This window comes from Pyricularia oryzae, chromosome 6, assembly GCF_000002495.2.
Source record: "Pyricularia oryzae 70-15 chromosome 6, whole genome shotgun sequence".
Lineage (NCBI taxonomy): Eukaryota > Fungi > Ascomycota > Sordariomycetes > Magnaporthales > Pyriculariaceae > Pyricularia > Pyricularia oryzae.
In genome coordinates this window covers 532,032-550,516 of record NC_017853.1, presented here as the reverse complement: position 1 = coordinate 550,516, position 18,485 = coordinate 532,032, and the positions used below count along the sequence as shown (strand labels likewise).

Here is an 18,485-nt window from a genome sequence, read left to right as displayed (position 1 = left end):
CCCTATTGCCAAGACACCTGATAGAGCTACTAGACGCCGGATACGAATCCGACCCGATAACGCAATCTGCCCTAGAAGCGTTGAGGACAGGCGCCGACCGCCACCCCAAGCTGCAATTGGCCGAATGCGAAGAACGATCCGGCTATTTGTATTACCGCAATAGACTATACGTACCCGATTCGAATAATCTGAAAGCCGAGATCCTGCGCCGCTGCCACGACTCCCCCGTCGCCGGTCACCCCGGCAAAGCAAAAACCTACGACCTGCTGTCCCGAGAATATTACTGGCCCGGAATGCTACATTACGTATCATTATGGGTAAAGAAATGCCAGACCTGCCGCCGAATCAACCCGTCCCGCGAAGGCCACCAGGGCCTCCTGCGACCCCTGCCCACTCCTGAACGCTCATGGCAACACCTGTCGATGGATTTTATCACACATTTGCCGCAAAGCAACGGCCACGACGCCATCCTAGTGGTCGTAGACCGCCTGACTAAGATGAGACACTTCGTCCCTTGTAAAGGGACCTGCAATGCCGAGGACACCGCCAACCTGTACCTACACCACGTATGGAAACTACACGGGTTGCCCCTGACGATAGTTTCGGATAGAGGCACCCAATTCGTGTCGAAGTTTTGGAAACACCTGACAACCCGTTTGAAAATCGACAGCCTGCTATCCACTGCTCACCACCCCGAGACTGACGGACAGACCGAGCGTTTTAACGCGTCCCTGGAACAATATTTGAGAGCTTATGTGGCCTACCTGCAAGATGATTGGGAAAGTTGGCTTCCCCTCGCCGAATTCACAGCCAACTCCCACAAGTCCGAGACCACCGGAACCTCCCCGTTTTACGCGACTTACGGATTCCATCCCCGCATGGGATTCGAGCCGGTACCCCTGAACCAGCCTTTGCCCGCCCAGCGGGATGCCGAAAAGCTAGCCGCCCGAATGGAAGCCATTCTGGAACAAGCCCGCGCCGAAATGACCGCCGCCCAAGCCCGTTACGAAGAACAGGCGAACCGACACCGTACCCCGGCCCGCCGGCTTACCGTCGGCCAATATGTATGGTTAGACGCACGGAACATCCAGACCGCCCGCCCGCAGAAGAAACTGGATTGGAAGAACTTGGGACCCTTCCGAATTTCTGAAGTGATTAGCCCGTACGCCTACCGTTTGGACCTGCCGTCGTCTATGAGAGTACACCCTGTTTTCAATATAAACCGACTAAAACCTGCTGACGTTGAGCCCCTGCCGGGCCAACAACCTGCACCGCCACCCCATTTGGAAGTGGAAGGTGAGAGAGAATACGAAGTCGAAGAGATCCTCGACTCCTTTTGGGAAACCCGCGGCCGAGGAGGCCGCCGGCTGAAATATATCGTCCGTTGGGCTGGATATAGCGAACCCACGACTGAACCTGCCGATTACCTGGAAAACGCTGCTCAATTGGTAAAAAATTTCCACCGTCGATACCCCCATAAGCCCGGGCCCCGGCCGTGACGGAGCTCGGCCTGGAAGGGGGGAATACTGTCACAGACCTGAAGGACAGCCACTGGGCTGTCGCTTAGTCATGACCCCTGTCACGTGAAGGCGCGAGGGCCGAGCGCCTCGCGCGCGTATATCTACGCGAAATCTCTGCAGTCTCCGATATGTAGCTCCTCGAGCTACGTCTTCGTCAACAACCACCTGCTACCCTGTACCTGGAAGACTAGATAGCCAATATACTCTGTCCTGTTACCTGATCGCCCGCACCTACCTGTCCGCCCTGCCTGCCCGTGACATTAATATAATATTTGGTTATATTGGAAATAAATAAAACGAGGGTTATATTATCGTATTATTTTCCAAATTTTTGGTATATTGTTAATTTTTCGTCGAATTCGCTATTGGTATCCAAATTCAAACGTTTTTTCCACATTATTTTTTTTATTACAAGGGTTTTTAAAAAAAGGTTTTTGGTGGTTTTAATATAAATGGGGTTAAATATATTTTTAATTAAAAAATTAATTAAAATCCAAATATAACGTTTGCTAATTGCGGTTTTAATAAATAAATATTATTTAGGCTATTTTTTCGCCGTACGGAACGTAATAATGGCAAATTCAATTTTTTTTTCGGAAAAGTAAAATATTATAAACAAATTTGTAATTTGCGGAAATATAATAGGGAAAAACGTTTAATAATAAATATTAAAAAAATATAATACGTAAATAAATTATATAATTTGTAAATAAAATAAACGATTTATAAAACTTTTTGGATTAAACGTTTTCCGGGTTTATAATTGTTATAAACGTTATTTTTATTTAATTTATTCAAATAAATATATTTATTTGGTTGGGTTTATATAATCGAATAAATTTCGGTACAATACCAGTTTAATTTTAGGAAAATAAAATAAAAAAATGTTATGCGCGTTATAAAATCGTATTTAAATAAAAAAACGCGTTAAATTAAATAAATAAATGTTAGGTGTTTGACAAAACGCGGAATTAAAACCGCTGTTAATAATTTAATTGCATTTAGCCCAATTTAAATTTAATATGGTTAATTGTTTTGTTTAAAATTGGAGTGCACGTTTTTATGGTTAATTGCGGTGGTTTAATACGCGATAATAATTTTACCCCCAATTATTAAAAACCCCGAATTACCCAGTTAAACATTTAATTGTTTTAACCCATTATATTTTATTATAAAAACAAATTATCCGATATTTTAATCGTAATACGCAAAAGGATATTAATTAAAAATAACGTATTTTTACAAATATAAAATATTATATATAAAAAATTAAAATACCGGCCTTCCAATTATTTTTAAAAAAAAGTAATATTTCCGCGAACGGAAAATCCGGGATCGTTGAAAAGAAAAACAAAACGCGAAAGTAAATAATTTATAAAACCCGGGGAAAATCAGAATATATTAAAAAACAAAATAGCGTTTTAAATAATAATATAAACGTTAGAAAAATAAAGGATATTTCTTTTAAAAAGTTATTGCATTTTTATTTATTTTATAAAATATAAAACCGTCAAATTTGTAACCAATATATTATTCCGATACCGATTAAAATAAGTATAAAAAAGTTTAAAATTATAAACGAATAGAAAGAAGAAGATTTATGCCAAATTTTACATAAACGGAATATAAATAAAATTTAATATAAACTTATATTTAATATAAAAATAATTATAAAATTTACCGCCGAAATAAACCAAACTAAGATATTTTAACGCCGAAAACCGGATATTTATATTAATAAAAGAAACCCAAATAAAACCACGGTATACTTTAAGATAAACAAATATTATAATAATAAAACAAATAGCGTTAAATATTTAAATTGGTATAATTATATTTAACGCAATATTAATAGAAATATTTTTTCAGTTTATATTTAAAATGTAAGTAAATTTAATATATATTTAAATAATATTAGTAACAAATTTGTAAAAACCGACAATATAAAAAAACCAGTTTTATTTGAATGGAAATATTTATAATTTTATTTAACTGGGACGGAATAAAAAAGACCAGCGATATATCTTACAAAAAACGCAAATATAATAATAAATATCCTTATAAGAAATACAAATGACATATCGAAAGTTCGACCACCCGTCGGTTAAACGTTTATAAAAAACGTCCGAAAAAATAAATTATAAAATGAATAAAAGCATATTAGAATTAATAAATTGTTTTTAATATTATAATGAAATTAAAGAGCATATTGTATAACGTTTTCAATTTGTTTTGAAAAACAATAAGATTTTAATTATAAAATGGTTATTAATATTATATATTTGGATTTTAAATTAATTTTGCATAAAATAAACGCGAATATTGCATTTTAAACAGCGGGTTTTTCAAATAAAGTATTAATTGAAAAAGCATTGGATAAAAACCTATTTGAGGTTTCCAAATAGTGTTATTCACAATTTAAATATTAATTTTGCTATTTTGAATTTTAAAATAAAAGTACGTTTTTCGGTATAATATATAACCAAGTATTAATCGAAATATATTAATTATTAGGTAAGATCAAACGTTATTGTTATCAATACACATCTTTAGCGTTTAGCGTCCACGATATCTGCGGGACAAGGAAGCCAAGAATATATGCTGGCTGGGTTTATCGAACATCATACCACACCTGCATACCTTGTCGACAGGCGCAAATCTGCCTGGCTTGCATGTTACACAGACGTGTACGACCACACCTTTTCTCATGCCTGAACCCGATGCGGGGTCGAAGATGATGCTGGTTTTCGTGTCCAAAGCAAACGGCTGGTCATTATTTGTTGCCTCGTTTTGATTGGAACTGCACGTCCGCCTCAGGTTGACGTGGGGTACCAGGCAGGCAATCAGCAGATAAATTGGATCTCTCATGAACTCGCCCCATGGAACCCAAGATAAAAACAAACGCTTGACCACTTAATCTTTCACGCGTTGATGAAAAGATTCACCAGGTCTCTGTACTCTGGCGCACAGAAACCCGAACAAGGCCTTCACATCATCCACCCGTCCATCTCATTTACAGCATAGTATCCATCGCAGATACGTCACCATGGCAGACGATCCGAACTTGGAAAGATACCTTGCCATGCTCAAGGAGCAAAAGGTCAAGCTTGTTGAAGCCCTTGCGCACAAGGGCAAGAAGCCGCCAGACTCGTTGAGGCGCTCTCGAAAAACACTGAAGCAAGAGTTTACAATGGCTGTATGATGCTCCTGGAACCCTCATCTCGTGAAGAATAAATAATCACTTGCTGACATGCTGCTCACTCAGGCATTGAGCAAGTCCATGCGTAACTTTATGGGGCAGAGAGACCATATCCGGGCTTGCTTCATCGGCGCGGCGTATCCTCCCTGCACGTTGCCTCTTTCAACTCTCGTGCCCATAATGATCCGAGACCTCAGGCTCGAGACGCAGCACCGTGGCCGCGTGCTCATCGTAAGGGCTTTTTGTCACCCCACCAAGCTGACATCCATTCAGAATGCCATCGAGGATGAGCTTGGCGATGTCGACCGACTAGCCATCTACAACCTCCCCCAAACCGTTGAGCCCGATGCGGTCCTCCCTCAAGGTGCCGTCGTCGCCATCAAGGAGCCCTACTACAAGCGGACTGCCGACGGTGGCCTCTTCGTCCGGGTAGACCACCCCAGTGATTTCGTCCGGCTCAGACCGGGCAGCAGCATTATCCCTGACAGTCTGGCTACACACAAGACCAAGGCAGACCCATCCGTGCTTGAATTGAAGGAGGACGGCAACACCGCATTCAAGAATGGCAAGTTCGAAGCAGCGATTGACCTTTACTCGCACGCGCTGGAGATGGCCAGCGACGGTGACGAAGACGTCAAGCGGGATCTTTGGCGGAACCGGTCCGCGGCCTACCTGCGCCTCGGTCGTTGGGAACTGGCGATTTCCGATGCCTTGGCCTCCATGGTTCAGGTCAGTGACGCAGACGAGGAGGCCAAGGACCTCAACATCAAGGCTCTGTTTCGAGCAGGTAGAGCTGCCTATGACATGCGAGACTTTGAGCAAGCGAAGAGGCATTTCGAAGCTGCGCTTGCGCTTGACAAGAATCACGAGGAGACAAAACTAGAGCTTTCTCGCACCAACAAGCGCCTCTTGGAGCAGGAATCTGGGCTGTACGACTTCTCCAGAATGCTCAGGTCGGTAACTTTGGAACACGGCCTACTGGACCATGCATCCTTCTTGAACCGCACCAGAATCGCCAAGACGGACAACCGCGGACGTGGTCTTTTCGCCACGGTCCCGCTGTGCGAGGGTGATGTGATATTTGTCGAGAAGGCCTTTTTCACAGTCCACCGCGACGCGGGAGACTTGGCGGTCCTCATCAACATCAACACGGAGGTCGTCTCGGTGGGAACGCACAACCTGCGCCTCTTTGGCATGATCGACAAGATGACCTGGAACCCGTCTCTTGCCAAACGGTATTATGACCTCTTTGACGGCGGCAAGTTTGGCGACGACAAGCAGCCCAAGGTGGTCGACGGCAAGGTCGCGGTGGACACCTTCCGGGTCCAGTCCATCGCCGAGCTCAACGGCTTCGGCTGCCCCAGGCTCAGGTCGCGAGACAAGGAGCGCATGAACGTGCAGGAGGGCGGGCCGGAATCGAGCACGGGCATGTGGCTGCATGCGGCGTACGCCAACCACACGTGCATCCCGAACGCGACGCGGGCCTTCATCGGCGACATGATGATTGTGCGCGCGGCGCGCGACATCCCAGCCGGGGCGGAGATTTTCATGGGCTACGCGAGCCTGGCCGAGCCGTTCGAGTCGAGGCGGAGCAAGTTCAAGACCAGCTACGGCTTCGAGTGCGACTGCGAGATGTGCCGCGCCGAGGCGGCGGTCCCTCCCGCCGCCGCCGAGAAGCGCGTGCGTCTGCGCGAGGAGATCCACGCGTTCCTGACCGCGAACCCCTTGCGCACCGACATGGTCGACGTGCTCCCGCCGAGCCAAAAGGCCAAAGTCAAGAGGCTGCTCAAAGAGATCCAGGAGACCTACACGGCCCCCTACTTTGACCGGCTGCCGCGGCCATTCTGCCACGACATTGGCCTCTGCGCGGCCATGTGCATCAGCTCCCAGCCCCGAAACGCCCTCCGCGCCTTCTTGAACGTCCTCCGCGACTCGGGCTACTTTGTCACGATGCACGGCAACAGGGTGACCATCGACCGCCGGGTGGCAATCCAGGCCGAGGGGGCCATCCTCGCGGCAATGTACGCTTCTCAGTGTCTGATGGAGATTGGCTACGAAGCCGCGGCTTGCGAGCTGGAGGATCTGGGTAGGGAGGTCTTCACCTCCGTTTCTGGTGTCGAGGACGGCTTTATGGAGGAGTTTGGGTGGGTCAATTAGGGACCTAGGTATTTCCTAGGGCAAATTGCCATGTTTTCCCCATCTTGTTTTCCCTCCTGAAGCTAGGTCAAGGCCATGTGTTACGACCAAACAAGTTGGGCCAGCACCAAGGAGGCCAGGTGGGGTCACACCCCTCCTGACGACATTCGCCAAAGAGAATTACCGACCGGCGGGAAAGGATTACATAAGGGGAAAAGACACGTGACATCACGTGATTGCCAAGAGAGGGATATGATTGATATGTCGCATATCAATCATAGCAGAACAAATGATATGTCGGCTATGGAACATATCAAGCATATCACGTCGAGGGACATAGTCTATATAAGGCACGCTCATTACCATGTAGATAGATTCGATTCTAGGATTGCTGAGCAGCAATCAAACTCTAGTTAACCTCAATACTTACTTGAGAACGATCATAACTTCACCCCCAGTCATTGAGAACCCCAGTTACCCAGTCAGACGCTCAGTTGCTTCAACCCACTGTACTTTACCCTAAGAACAGGTTACCCCGATACCTTGATCGTAACATTTTGATTGCTCCTGTTCAGTACTTTGCCTTGAAACATACCGAGCAGTATCCGACAACATGTCTTCCCAGACGTCCAAGAACAACACCCCCAGCACCCCGGCTACGAGCAGCAAGGCGGCCCAGAAAGCCCCTGTTCGGCCCAAGGACGATAGCGACAGCGAGGACGAGGAAGACCAGCTCCGCAGGCAGGTTGCTAGGACCAACCAGGAGCTTCACGAACAGACGCTCCGCGCAACCCAACTCCAAGAGGAACTACAGGCTCTCCGAGCCAGTGCTAACGTTACCTCAACCCCTCTTGATGGGCGCGAGAGACTCAAGCTTAACCCCCCAGCCACGTTCGATGGCACACCTGGACAACTTAAAGGGTACCTTGTACAGGTACGCACCTACCAAGCATTCCATTTGGAAACTTTCCGCAGCGAAACAGAAAAGGTGGTACACGCGGCCACTTTCCTTCGAGGACGAGCCTTGTCTTGGTTCGAGCCCCTGTTGCAGGAATGGCTTGATGTACCCCCCGAAGAACGACGCCAAGAAGTCACCGACATTTTTTCAACCTTCGCAGGGTATGAACGCACCCTCCGTTCCTTGTTCCAGGAACCCGATGAGAAACGACAGACCGAACGAGATTTGGCCAACCTACGACAAACCAAGTCAGCCTCCGCTTATGCAGCCGAGTTCAGAAGGCTAGCAACAAGGCTGGACATGACCGAAGAAACCAAGATCCTCCAGTTCTACCAAGGACTGAAGTTAGAAGTAAAAGACGAAGTATCCAAGCTCGACCGACCCGAGGATTTCCTCGAGTACGTCGAACTTGCCATCAAACTTGACAACCGGATTTACGAACGCCGACAGGAAAAACAAGGCGGACAGCGAGTGTTCGTCACCTCAACTCGACAAACCAACACGGGACGCAAGTACCAACACCCCCAACCCACATACCACAGAAACAATGGTGGATGGCAGCAGCCCCGTCACATGGCACCCCAGACCTACAGTACAGCTTATGGTACCCACAGTGGACCCATGGACCTCAGTGCCACACAACACAAGAAGCCCCGTAAAGACCCCAAGAGTGGCAAGTGCTTCAAATGCGACAAGACAGGGCACATCGCCAGAAACTGCCCAAGAAACCAGGAAGATATCCCTGATTTTAGGGGCAAGACCGAAAAACCACGAGGACTTAATGCCACCAATCACCAGCAACTACGGCCTGACCAACATAGCACGATGAGCTGGACCACCTGCTACGATGACAATTGTATGACCCACAATAGTTCCAAGATCGACGCAGGATGGTACCCACAGAAGCCCCGAGGCACTCGAACCCTAGCAGTAGGAAACCGAGTACCCCTAGGGACAGGACAATCAACGAAGTTACACCGACAAGAGACCCAACTACCCGAACTCACGGACTCGGATGCCTCCGGAGAATCGGATGAGGAACCTTTGGGACAAACCCACCACATCAGGACAACCAATCGATCCTCAATACAAGAATCAAGCGAGGATTCCGAGGAAGAGTCCAGCGAGGAAGAGACCATGCCCTCGAGCCAGTACAACGCAGCAAGGGAAAACAACCCCTATATATATACGAAAAGAAGCACATCGACTTACACCGAGACGACCAATTAGTACAGTTTCCCGGATTGCCACTTCAGGCACAGATTCGACATCCTACAGGACCAGTCAATGCAACTTTTGGAGACCACCCGACCTTGGACACCAAACACCCTCAACACGCAGAGATCTTTTGGGCAGAATGCTTCCGAGACAACTGTGGACTCCACTTAAGCAGGAAGATAGTCCACAACTTTTTCCCACGACGACGCAAAGCAACAGGCATTCACGAAGTATATACCACAACCGACCTACCAAATTGGGAAATTAAAATAAGACTTAACACTGAGCCAGCCGCAATCTTCACGCCTAACGACAACTATCCCATGGCGTGTTGCAACCAGAAACAGTTCCCATGGTATAAGTGCACCCGAAGCGTATGCAGAGTACATATGCTAGCCAAAGCACAGGCCTGGCACGAACAGAAATCACGGCAACCAGGACCTGCACCAATAACCAGAATTGTGTGGAACCCCAACGTACGAGATAACGAGATAACCACGAACGCACGCAAGACACCCGTGCCAGCGAAGCACCCACTTGACCTAGTCGAAACAAGAAGTAGCCACACACCCAGGGACAAGAAAAACAAGGACCCACGACGCGAGTCCAGCAAGTCAAAAAACTAGGACAGCCAGACGGCACAGGGCACCGAACGGCGACAACAGGAACGGAACAAAGAACCCTGAACGCTACACAAGACACCATAGCAGCACATAAACACATATTTCTCGACATACGACTCGATGGCAGACCCATACGAGCACTCCTCGACAGTGGAGCACAAGGCAACTATATTTCACCAAGGGTCGTAGCGAAACGACGGATACCTTGGCAGCAAAAAAAGGAACCATACCAGTTGCAAACCGTGGAAGGAGAGGCAGTTTTATACGGGAACGGCACCATCGAAACAAAGACCGTACACCTCTGGATGGAAAGCTATGGACGAAAGGAACAAATCACCTTAGATATCACGGAAATAGGGGACAAAGACGTGATATTAGAAATCCCCTGGCTTAGAAGGAGCAACCCCCGGATAGATTGGACAACCGGCCAAGTCCAATGGGAAGAGCCGTTAGCCTCTGAAGGAAAATCCGAGAAACGGACTTTACGCAACGAGCGTAGGGCACAGGAGCGAAATCAACAAAAAATTATGGCGCTATTGAGGAAAAGCGAGCCACGCCTGGAGCCAATATCGGAAGGATCGCGACTATCCATGAGCGAAGAACGATCGAACCTTACCACATTGATCGACAACATCCCGGCCGAATACCGGATGTATGGACGACTATTCAGCCCCGAACTCGAAACAGGACTACCCGAGCATAGTCCGTTCGACCACGAGATACCATTGAAAGAAGGAACACAGCCCAAGTTCCACAAGATATACGGCTTAAACCCGACACAGATGGAGGCACTAGACGAGTACCTCGCAGAGAACCTCAAGAAAGGTTACATCAGACCATCAACATCACCAGCAGGATACCCAATCCTCTTCGTACCAAAGAAGAACGGAAAATTACGACTATGCGTGGACTACAGACAATTAAACGACATTACCATAAAAAATTGCTACCCACTCCCACTAATAGGAGAACTCCGAGACATGCTCTACCAAGCACAATGGTTTACGACACTAGACCTCAAAGGAGCATACAATTTGATCCGTGTGAAGGAAGGCGAAGAATGGAAAACCGCGTTTCGCACCAGACGAGGACATTATAAGTACCTAGTAATGCCCTTCGGTCTTACCAACGCCCCAGCAACCTTCCAAACCATGATCAACCACGTTCTCAGGGAATGCCTAGACATTTTCGTCGTTGTCTACCTGGACGACATCCTTGTCTTTTCCAAGACGTTGGAAGAACACAAGCAACACGTTCACACAGTCTTACAGAAGCTGCAAGACGCTAAGCTTTTAGTTGAGCCCGAGAAGTGTCTTTTTCACAGCAAGAAAGTCAATTTCCTAGGATACACTATCGCTCCTGGAGAAATTAGGATGGAGGAATCGAAAATCCAAGCAGTAAAGGAATGGCCTCAACCACAGAACGTAAAAGACGTTCGGGCATTCCTCGGATTCGTGAACTTTTACAGAAGGTTCATCAAGGGATACGGCGCGATCGCCACCCCATTGACCAACATGACCAAGAAGGACCTAGAATTCCAGTGGACGGAACAAACACAACAGGCCTTTGAACAGCTACGAGACGCAGTAGCCAGAGAACCAATCCTCAAGATACCAGACCCAACGAAACCTTTTGAAGTCGAGACCGACGCATCGGACTATGCGATCGGAGGACAACTCAGTCAGCGAGACGAAGAAGGACGGTTGCATCCTTGCGCCTTCTTCTCACAAAAACTACATGGACCAGAATTCAACTACCAGATTCACGACAAAGAGCTTATGGCCATTATTCGAGCATTTGAAGAATGGAAACCACAGTTATCCGGAACTAAACACGAGGTGTTAGTTTACACGGACCACAAGAACCTGACCCACTTCACCACTAGCAAAGTGTTGAACAAACGACAAATCAGATGGTCAGAATTCCTGTCAGAATTCCATTTTAGGATCATCTACCGAAAAGGAACAGAAAACGGCAGGGCCGACGCCCTCAGCCGAAGACCAGATCACGAGAATATAGTGCCAGAGGAAACACGGGTTATCCTCACCACAGACGGAAACGGAAACCTTTTACCAGCACACCGGAGCCTTATAACAACAAATACGGTAACCACACCAGAAGAAATACGGAAGATCCACGGAAACAAAGCCCACGGACACCAAGGAATTTCCAAGACATGGAAACGGCTAAAGCAACACCATAACTTCCGAGGAACGCGACAAGAAGTACGAGAAGCTATCAAGGATTGCGAACTTTGTGCCAAAAGCAAGTCCGCAAGACATAGGCCTTACGGACTCCTACAACCCTTACCAGCCCCCAGCAAGGCATGGCAGACCATCACAATGGACTTCATCGTCAAGTTACCTCCTTCGGAAGAACCACTCACTAAGACCAAGTACGACAGCATACTGGTTATAGTGGACAAGCTCACCAAATACGCCTACTTCCTACCATACAAAGAAAGCAGCAACGCCGAAGAAATCGCCTACACATTCCTACGAGTGATTGTCAGCAATCACGGACTTCCAGAAAACATTATTACAGACAGAGACAAGCTCTTCACATTAAGATTTTGGAAATCCCTGATGGAACAGCTAGGAACAGACCACAAGCTATCCACAGCATTCCACCCACAGACGGACGGACAAACAAAACGAGCCAACCAAACACTGGAACAATATCTAAGATGTTATGTGAACCACAAACAAGACAATTGGGTACGGTTATTACCCACAGCACAATTCGCTTACAACAGCTCAGAAAACGAAAGTACCAAGACAACCCCGTTCTACGCCAATTATGGATTTAACCTTACAGCGTACGGAGAACCAAGAACCACGACTACGGCACCGCGAGCCGATAAACAAGCGAGCGAGTTACGACAATTACACAAAGAACTCCAGCAGGAACTAGAGTTCGTACGAGAAAGAATAATAAAATACGCCAATCAGCATCGGATGAAGGGACCATCCTTCAAGGAGGGAGATAGCGTCTACCTCATTCGACGCAACATCAAAACACAACGACCTAACAGCAAGCTCGATTTTAAGAAGCTTGGACCTTTTAAAATCAGCAAGAAAATCAGCGACACCAACTACAGACTGTCATTACCAGACACCATGAAAATTCACCCCACATTTCACGTATCGCTACTGGAACCAGCACCACACGGCACCAGCACACAAGAAACGATCGAGATCGACGCAGAACAAACCTACGACGTTGAACGAATACTCGACCACAGACGAAACCACGGCAAAACAGAGTACCTTGTTAAATGGGAAAACTATGGGCATGAAGAAAACACGTGGGAACCCCTTAACCACCTCCAGGATTGCCAGGAACCGCTCCGCCAGTACTATCAGGAGTTGGATCTGCGAGCAAGTCAGCCAAGAAAAAGAGGACGACCTAAGAAAGCACCACCTACCATTCCCAGAAGTTAAGGGCCGACCAGGACTCGAAACCATACCACCAGACGAACCTACAAAGAAACGATCAGTATGCAACACAAAATAAAAACACCAGAAAAACGACGTACCAACGGAATGTTGCGCAAGAACATTCATCTCATCCAACAACGAAGGATTCAGAGGACCCATCGGGAAAGTCGAATCCCAGACAAAATTGGAATCCGGAAGAAGCGACTCCAGGGACACTTCAGGAAGAACCTCGGCTGATCGCCGCCGCTCCTCCTGCTCTGCCTCTTCACGCTCCACCCGATCCAATTCCTCCAGATTGTCAATACCACGACGGACCGCCCTCATCATCCTTTCAAACCACATTTTCTTTTGTCTGCGCAGGCGAAGGACTTTCTCCTCCGCCGCCTCCAACTCAGACTCAAGCTTCGAATGTTGAGCCGCGATCCTGTGTAACTGCTCCCGCGAGACACCCATCACATCACATCGCGAGCGACCGAGGCGGACGCACTCGACACAACGAGAGGAATCACGAGGCGACACAGCGCATTTCGCAATCCCTTGCGACTCGCAAGCAGAACAAGAAGGCATTTCGACCGCTGAAGAGAGAAGCACAGAAAGCAAGTCGTTACGACGAGCGGTGGAAGAACGACCGCGAGATTTGTTAACTCGGCTAGACATGGCGCAAAGAAGTTAGCAAGAAGGAACGAAACCAGAGACAAGGATCAGGGGAGTACGGACTACTTAAAGGCCAAAGGGACTTGGCCAAAGGAGGGGAGACCTGATGTTACGACCAGACAAATTGGGCCAGCACCAAGGAGGCCAGGTGGGGTCACACCCCTCCTGACGACATTCGCCAAAAGGAATCACCGACCGGCGGGAAAGGATTACATAAGGGGAAAAGACACGTGACATCACGTGATTGCCAAGAGAGGGATATGATTGATATGTCGCATATCAATCATAGCAGAACAGACCATTGTCACACGCATAAATTGCCCTCTTGAATTTCCATTCTTGTCTATAATCCTGAAATGCTATTGCCAAGACTGAACGAAGGGTGAATATGCCCTGAACTAATTTTGCCAAGGCTGAACGAAGGGTGAGCGCTGCCTGAGCCTGTGGCGCAGTCGCCAAGCCCCTTCGCGGTCTACGGTTGAAGTTGCCTCAACCAAAAACGGGCATATTCAGAAACTGGGCAAGACTTGGCCCAATTTCGGTCTCCCCGTGCTTTCAAGTTCTTGTCCTTGGAATCCTAGTTTCGGACCTGTTAATATCTTGGACACCCTAGAAGTTGACCATTATGTCGATGAAAGTCCAAATTCACAGCGAATTGTTTTTTGACTGGCGGGATTCATATTTTTCCTTTCGATAACCTGACCACCTTTTCGACCCAATACTGTCTTGAAGTCTGTGTAAAACTCCATTTCTACAGTATAGTACTGTAGGCAACCCTGATAATATCTCAAATTCTTTCAGATATTTGCTCTATTTTTCTCAAAAGTTGTCCTATTAGTCCCAAATTTGGGTCGGACCCAAATCTGGGTCACGTTGTGACACGGATCCCTAGACCCCTCTTTTTGCAACTAGGCTAGGCACTAAAGCTCAACCCAAACAGGTTGGTCACGTGATTTGTCACCAACCTGATATCCTTCCGGCCTTTTGCAAGCTCCTTGGCCTTGTTAAACCGTGTTTTGTGATATTTGAGACAATTAAGATGTTATTGCTGGGCCCCTTCGAAACTAATCAGACTTGTTTAAAGCGGCTCCTGAAATTCGGAAACTATATAGGTATACCTAATATTTCGAATCCACCTTTTTCTCCTACAAAGCGGATCTTCTCCGTTAGCAACCTTACCTCTGTTCAACTAGCCTACCTTACCCTTCTTAAAAAGCATTATCTTTTTAGCGTGCCGTATTAGAATTTTTAGGCTTATTACTCCTGGCACAAGGGGTTTGGTGTTTCGCCGACGCGTTTTTTTAAAAAGATTATCCGCCACCACCGCGGTGGTTGGTGCTTTGAGACGAACCAATTGCTTAATACGGTCCTTCTGTCGCTGGGATTTAACGCCATTCTGGCAGGCTCGCGACTTTTTAAGCCCTTCAATAACAGATTCGGCGGACTTGTGCGCGTTAATATTGTCAGCATCGGTGGCGTACACTATTTGCTCGATGTGGGCTTTGGTGGCTACGGTTCACCCCAGCCTGTACCATTGCTCGAGGGAACGGAAACCATTGAACCGAGCGGCCTACCGCATATAGAACCTCGAGCGGAGATGCGAGTAGTGAAACAGGCAGTTGTACAGCAGGTAGATCACACTAGGCGGCTATGGGTATATCAGTTCCGGAGTAGGCCTGAGAAAAGAGTGGCAGCCAATATGCTGTTTCAACTCGGACTTTGAGCTTATGCCTGAGGATACCGAGATTCTGAACACGTATGGCATAAGCCGCACATGTTTCATATCACGTGAATTGTTGCTTTAGCGATGCTCACTCCTCGGATGGCGTGCGGATTGCGATTGTGATACATGTGAACTAGTTGCATCGAGTTGAGCGGCTCCAAAACGTGCCCAACCAGTTGAACAGGTAGGCGCGCTGAGGCGCTTCAATTTCGTCCGTGCATCAGTCGATCCGTTAGTTTGCGTGTTTCGGACAGGTTACCCCTCGCAACGTGCGTACGTAATACGACTCCACTCAGACACCGCCGCAGTAGAAAACATTCGGGTTGCGGCACTAATGTCCCAATCAACCCGCTCCATGACTTATGCACCTACGCGTCATGGACGAATTAACGAGTGTGGAAGAGCTGAGAAGGCAGCTTCGAGAGGCAGAGCAACGCGCAGAAAAAGAGCAGCAACGCGCAGAAAGAGAGCAGCAACGTGCGGAAGAAGCGGAGAAAGAACGGCAGCAGGAGCGACAACGCGCGGAAGCGTCAGAACAACAAACTCGACCCACTACACTTGACGAATACATCGCTGCCTGCCATGATCTGGTTTTCTCCAGCTTTAACATTAAACGGGACCAGAAACTAACCTCGAAGGGGCCTATCACCAACCCACGAAATAAATGGTGCCCCACAAATGTCCGGCCATGGTCCGACTTTATTCAGCAACAGAGAATAACATTCGGCACAGTTTACGACACCTTCCCTGCCGACAGCCGTGTCTTTGAGAATCGAGCTTTCCTCACCGGTTTAGGGAAAAGGATCTCAGTGCGTAAGATAGCAGACGAGAAGACGCTCGAGTCCTTCTTGCACAGCAGTGTCGAGGATCCTGTCAAAGCGATTATAGGGAAGCTTAAAGAGGTGGAAGGGGTCAGAAGCGCATTTGACCTAGGGAACGGAATAATTTTCGAGAATTATCCACATACCATCAGCGACGTTGCAGAGGAGGTGGTATACCGCGATACCCCATCGACCCCACCTGCTACTCCAAACCACAGTCTCGATTTTAACAGGCTGCGACCCGATCAGATCTGCGTCTACCGATCCAACGACGCGGGCTCGGAAAGACGCACAATGATTTACATTTCCGAGTACAAACCACCCCACAAGCTAACCGCGCCGCACCTTCGCGTTGGTCTACGCCCGATGAATATTTACAAGGAAGTGGTTAACCGGAAGACCATCCCAACGTCGATGGACCCAGATGCACGTTTCCAGTACCACGCCGAGAGGCTGACTGCGGCCGCCATTACGCAAACCTACCACTATATGATTGAAGGGGGACTCGAGTATGGTTTATTAACGACGGGCGAAGCGATCGTGTTTCTCAAGATCGACTGGCGCGAGCCTGAAACGCTTTTTTATCACCTTGCAGAGCCTAATGCTGAAGTGTTGGCCCATCCGGACCATTTTCACTTGTGCACGGCAGTCGGGCAGTATCTAGCCTTTAGCCTCATGGCGCTGGGTCTACCGGGTGAAAAACGATTGCGTGGGCAAGACGAGCGCCACCAGGCTACTCAGAAGCTGAAGACTTGGGTGGAAGATTTCGATACAACGCTCAGATCGATTCCAGAGGACGAGCGACTCGCGCCGGACAGTTCACCCGGCTATCAACCCGAAACTTATAAAGGTGTCGATCGATCTCCCTACCTTCTCCGGAGAAGAAGACATCGGCATGTGGGCGATGAGCCTAAGAAGGAATACGAGCATAGAGAGCCAGGAGAATCATCAGACGACGAATCAGCACGGGATTTGCCAGACACACCGAGCCCGACAGAACGGCGGATACGCAGAAAAGGTCGGGGAGCTCAGGGAGCTCGACGCAGCGAGCGGATTCTAGCTCGACGGCCGCGGGGTGGGGGCGGAGAAGGAAGCAACGAGAAAGACAGGCCCTACTGCACCCAAAAGTGCCTGTCAGGGCTCGTCAAGGGCGGATTGCTCGACGCAAAATGCCCTAACATGGCACTACACAACAGGCAGCCCAGCTCTCACAGCAACCGCAATAGTGGCCCAAGCCGCGCCTGTGCCCGTCATCCAATAAACCGCGCCGAATTTCTCAATCTGCTCTTCGAGCAGCTACAACGGTCATTAGATAAGGGGATTACGCCGTTGGGCTATGGAGGTGCACGCGGCGTATTATTCAAGGTTTGCCTGGTTAACTATGGTTATACCTTTGTCGGCAAGGGCACGGTTCGGGCATTTGTAAAAGACCTTGAGCACGAGGCGGCGGTTTACACACGTCTGCAACCCATCCAAGGTGTATATGTGCCCGTCTTTCTCGGGGTCATCGATCTCCGGATAATGAACAGGGTGTACTACTATGACCATCGTGTCTACGTAATACATATGACGTTCTTGTCGTGGGGGGGATGTGACCTTGATGCGACAGGGATCACGGGTGGTGGGGAGGAAGAGCTCGAAAGGAAGGCAATGCGGTCGTTGCACGCAGTGCATTAACTGGGAGTGGCCCACAAGGATGTGCGAGGGGCAAACATGCTTTTCAACGCGGAGACCAGCGGTGTTATGATGATCGACTTCGAAAGGGCACTGCTGCTTGAGCCACCTCGACCTCCGTTGGTTCAGCTAGCGTCGAACAAACGAAAACGGAAGCCAGATGTGGTATATCCCACCAAGTCGGGGAAGCCGGTTGGTCGAAGTCAAGTTAGCAGGGTATTTTCCGAGGACATCGGGCTGATGAAGATGGCCTTTGACAGGCCGCAACCGTTTCAACACGAATAACTTGACCTGCAGAATATTGCTACCAGCTGATTTAAACCGTAGCGGGTATACACGCCGGGGCAGCGCTGACGAACAAGAAGAGTGTGGTTGTGTAAAATTCCAATCCTAATGCGAAAATGATCCTAAAATTTATGCTTGTCTGTTTTGTACTTGGTTTCTTCTCCTTTCCCTTTACTTTTACCTTCCCGTTCGTTCTTTTTTAATTCAGTGTTTAACAACCGGGCCTAACTTATG

General features: G+C 48.0%; 3 protein-coding genes across 3 annotated transcripts; all 3 read left to right on the top strand.

Moving 5' to 3' along the window:
• The first annotated feature begins 4,237 nt into the window (after nucleotides 1–4,237).
• On the top strand, nucleotides 4,238–6,978 carry MGG_11084 (TPR domain-containing protein). The gene is made up of 2 exons (XM_003719267.1): nucleotides 4,238–4,716; nucleotides 4,786–6,978. Exons 1-2 carry the CDS (start codon nucleotides 4,567–4,569, stop codon nucleotides 6,874–6,876), a joined length of 2,241 nt encoding a protein of 746 aa, XP_003719315.1. The 5' UTR covers nucleotides 4,238–4,566; the 3' UTR covers nucleotides 6,877–6,978.
• A 490-nt stretch (nucleotides 6,979–7,468) lies between these two features.
• Nucleotides 7,469–9,043, top strand: MGG_17588 (uncharacterized protein; the record flags this gene model as incomplete). The annotated part of the gene is made up of 1 exon (XM_003719266.1): nucleotides 7,469–9,043. One exon carries the CDS (start codon nucleotides 7,469–7,471, stop codon nucleotides 9,041–9,043), a length of 1,575 nt encoding a protein of 524 aa, XP_003719314.1.
• A 6,805-nt stretch (nucleotides 9,044–15,848) lies between these two features.
• Nucleotides 15,849–17,969, top strand: MGG_15368 (uncharacterized protein; the record flags this gene model as incomplete). The annotated part of the gene is made up of 1 exon (XM_003719265.1): nucleotides 15,849–17,969. The coding sequence occupies one exon, from the start codon at nucleotides 15,849–15,851 to the stop codon at nucleotides 17,967–17,969; it is 2,121 nt and encodes a 706-aa protein (XP_003719313.1).
• Nucleotides 17,970–18,485: the final 516 nt, after the last annotated feature.

Coding starts and splice junctions, on each gene's coding strand:
- MGG_11084 (XM_003719267.1), top strand. CDS start 4,567: ATGGCAGACGATCCGAACTTGGAAAGATACCTTGCCATGCTCAAGGAG. Junction 4,717..4,785: donor AGCAAGAGTTTACAATGGCT/GTATGATGCTCC, acceptor CTGCTCACTCAG/GCATTGAGCAAGTCCATGCG.